Here is a 3446-nt window from a genome sequence, read left to right on the forward strand (position 1 = left end):
CCCCGGTGCCCTCCCAGGTAGGCGAGGGGCTTGGCGAGAGGTGACCCACCGGCACGGGGAAGCCACGGGCATCTCCAGCCTTTCTTTTCCCTGGTTTTGCCCCCCCCCCCCGCAGGTCATCAACGCGCAATCCCTCACGGGCCAGGCGGGCAAGATGAGGAGCGTGGTGCAGAAAGTCCTGCTGCAGATGAACTGCAAGATGGGCGGCGAGCTCTGGGGGGTCGACATCCCCCTGGTAAGGCGGGCGAGACACGCGCGCGATGAGTTCGCAAGCTCCGGGCTGCGGGGTAAACTGGTGCGGTCACGGGCTTCCCTCTGGGGATGCGGATGAACCATCTGCAGAATTGGGGTTGGCATCTCCGCTGTGTGCGTGCAACATCCCTCGCGGCTGGAGGGATCCAGGCAGGGCAGCCCAGAGGTGTCTGAATTATCCCTAACTCCCATCTGCCTTTTTTATCTGCCTCCCCCCCACCCAGAAACAGCTGATGGTCATCGGTATGGACGTCTACCACTGCCACAGCAAAGGGATGCGCTCCGTCATCGGCTTCGTGGCCAGCATGAATCAGTACGTGGTAGCCCAGGGTGGGGGAGAAGGCTTTCCTCCCACTCCGTGCTGGGGATGCAGTATCGGGGTGGTCCCACACCAGCATGGGGGCTGCCTCCCCTTTGCCGGGAAAGGGGTGAAGGTGATGCCTAAGGTCTCCACCGGCGTGTTTATGTTGGACATCGCTGGTGGCCTTCAGTGTGCCGTCGGTGTTGTATTGCGGGAAAAGGCGCCGCGAGCGCCGAGCCGGGGGTGGGTTTGGGTTGCACAACGTCTCGGTGGACTTTGACTGGCGAAGGGGGGTGCCTGATGCTTGTCCCCACTCTGTCCCCAGTGTCCTCACCAAGTGGTACTCCAGGGTGGTCTTCCAGATGCCCCACCAGGAGATCGCCGACAGCCTGCGCCTCTGCCTGGCCGATGCCCTCCAGCACTTCCACGAGGTGAGGGCAAACCCCCAGCTAGCGAAAAAGCCCTCCCCGTGGTTTCACGTCGCCTCAAAACGAGGGAAAACCACCCCAAACCCGTCAGCCTGCCTGCGTGCGGGCGAGCGAACATCCTCGGCAGCCTTTGGACTGGACGCGACGCCCGCAGCCACGCGCGCCCGGGGAGGCTCAGCCTTATCTGGGGGGAACGCGCGAACCCGCCTCGAGGATTAGTTTGCACTGGGGGAAGTGCCACGTTAACGGCTCTGCTCGTATCAGCATGGAAATGCTGAGCGCTGTCCTTTCGCGTGAGAAAAACAGCGTGTGACGGATGGGGCCGGGGCCCGGACCCGCTCGTGGGATTTTCCCATCCTTCCCTGCAGCTGCTGGAGAAACGGCCCTGATAACGGGAACGGTGCTGGTCACCAAACGCTTGGCCCGTGGGCAGGATTAGTGCCACCGCCACTTCTTCCGAAAGCCGCTTTGAAATGTGTTTGCTGGGGCTGAGTGTAGTTCGGGGCGTTCTGCAAAGCTCGAGGGTGATGGGTTGAATTCAGAGGCTGTAAGACCGCCGAATTAGATTAAATATTAGGAAGAAATTGTTCGCTATAAGGGTGGTGAGCCCCTGGGGCAGGTTGCCCCGAGAAGCTGTGGCTGCCCCATCCCTGGAGGTGGTCAAGGCCAGGTTGGACGGGGCTTGGAGCAACCTGGGCTGGGGGGAGGTGGCCCTGCCCAGGGCAGGGGGTGGCACTGGGTGGTCTTCAAGCTCCCTTCCAACCCAAACCATTCTATAATTCTATGAATTATCAGCCCTGGAGACCCGGTGGGTATTCAGTGCCCAGTTTCTCACCAGGGTGTGCATCTCCCCCCACCAGCCAGTCCTCTGCGTGGTGGTGGTGGTGGGAAAAAACCAGCAATCCCTTCCAATTTCTGCTTCCCCAGATGAACCACTGCTTGCCCAAGAAGATAGTCGTGTACCGGGACGGCGTGTCCGACAGCCAACTCGACACCGTGCTCAAGTACGAGATCCCCCAGATGCAGAAGTGCTTCGACACCTTTGAGAACTACCAGCCCAGCATGGTGGTCGTGGTGGTACAGAAACAAATCAGCACCAACTTCTACGCTGTCGCGACGGAGCAATTCACGTCCCCTCCTCCGGGAACGGTCATCGACCATACGGTCACCAGCTCGGATTGGTGAGTGGCGGCAACGCCGGCTGCCTGGGGGGGTTCAAAAAACCCCTTTGTGTTTGGGGGGGGAAAAAAACCTGGTGTGCCAAAAAAAAAAAATTACCGGTGTGCAAAAAATTAACCCCTTTGCCCTTTCCCTCCCTCCCAGGCAGGATTTCTTTCTCTTGGCCCATTGCTCTCGCCAAGGCTGCAGCATCCCCACGCGCTACGTCTGCGTGCTGAACACGGCCAACCTCAGCTGCGAGCACCTGCAGAGGTAAGGGCAGGCTTTCCGCAGCACCCCTATATCGTAGGCACCTCTGAACCCCCAAATCTGGGTGGTTTGGTTTGGTTATTTTAGCAAAACAGTCGCCTGGAGCTGGCGGGGAGGGCGGGAGGTACCTATGCGGGCACTGGGATGAATTTGCTCTGCATACTGGGAGGACTCGATAGCGGATTGAGGGAGAGGGAGGTGTACGGCATCTCTCTCGCCTCCTCTCCGGGCAAAAATTAATTATAAAGGTGATAAAGGGAAATCCGTGTCGCCTGGGTGGCCCTGTGGGAGGGCTGCGGTGGGTTCAAACATAGCTCTGATAGTCCCCGGGGTAATTAGTGCAATCAGCCGCCATGGGGAAGAAATCTTCCCCGTGATTGATGGGGAAGAAAACACCCCCCCGGTGAGCAGATTTAGCCCAGCGCCGCTTTAGGGAGCGGGATGCGTCCCCGAAGCATCGATCCTGCCCGCGCCGGGGTGACCAGGGAGCACTGACCCCTTCTCCTCTCGCTGTCCCCAGGTTGACTTTCAAACTCTGTCACCTCTACTGGAACTGGCCGGGCACCGTCCGCGTCCCTGCGCCGTGCAAGTACGCGCACAAGCTGGCATTCCTCTCGGGACAGGTCCTGCACCACGAGCCCAGCGCCCAACTCTGCGACAAGCTCTTCTTCCTATAGCCGGCGTGCTGGCCACGGAGGCGGGGGGGGCGGGAAAAAGGGCGCGCTTTGGGGTTCACCCCCCCCGGCCGCTGCTGTTAAGGTCTCCTGCAAGAGGGACTTTCTTTCCTTAAGTATGTTTTTTGGGTTTGTTTTGGTTTTTTGGTTGTTTTTTTTTTTTTTTTAATTTATTTCCGCACGTGGTTTCTTGGGTTCATTTTTACCGTTGTTTTATAAAGGATGCTCGGAAGCGCTGCGGCGCGGCGGCGCGGAAGCGCCTGCGGCGCGGCGGCGGCGGAGCCCCGGAGGTGTTGGGCTTTCCGGTTTCATCTCCGTGGGAAAGAACCCGCAGCAAAACCCCGCTGCGGCGGGACCCCCAAG

The 3446-nt window shown here is 59.7% G+C and overlaps 1 protein-coding gene across 1 annotated transcript in view; it reads left to right on the forward strand.

Annotated features, from left to right (window-relative positions):
• PIWIL2 (piwi-like RNA-mediated gene silencing 2) overlaps positions 1 to 3086 on the forward strand; it is a gene marked incomplete at its 5' end in the record, with an annotated part of 10470 nt that extends 7384 nt beyond the window's left edge. The window contains 6 exons of the mRNA XM_009894356.1: positions 41 to 235; positions 477 to 565; positions 879 to 984; positions 1909 to 2162; positions 2305 to 2412; positions 2930 to 3086. Of these exons, the coding sequence (XP_009892658.1) occupies positions 41 to 235; positions 477 to 565; positions 879 to 984; positions 1909 to 2162; positions 2305 to 2412; positions 2930 to 3086 (909 nt within the window). The remainder of the gene's footprint in view (positions 1 to 40; positions 236 to 476; positions 566 to 878; positions 985 to 1908; positions 2163 to 2304; positions 2413 to 2929) is intronic.
• Between the last annotated feature and the right edge of the window lie 360 nt (positions 3087 to 3446).

This window comes from Charadrius vociferus, unplaced genomic scaffold (genome assembly GCF_000708025.1).
Source record: "Charadrius vociferus isolate BGI_N301 unplaced genomic scaffold, ASM70802v2 scaffold2020, whole genome shotgun sequence".
NCBI lineage: Eukaryota > Metazoa > Chordata > Aves > Charadriiformes > Charadriidae > Charadrius > Charadrius vociferus.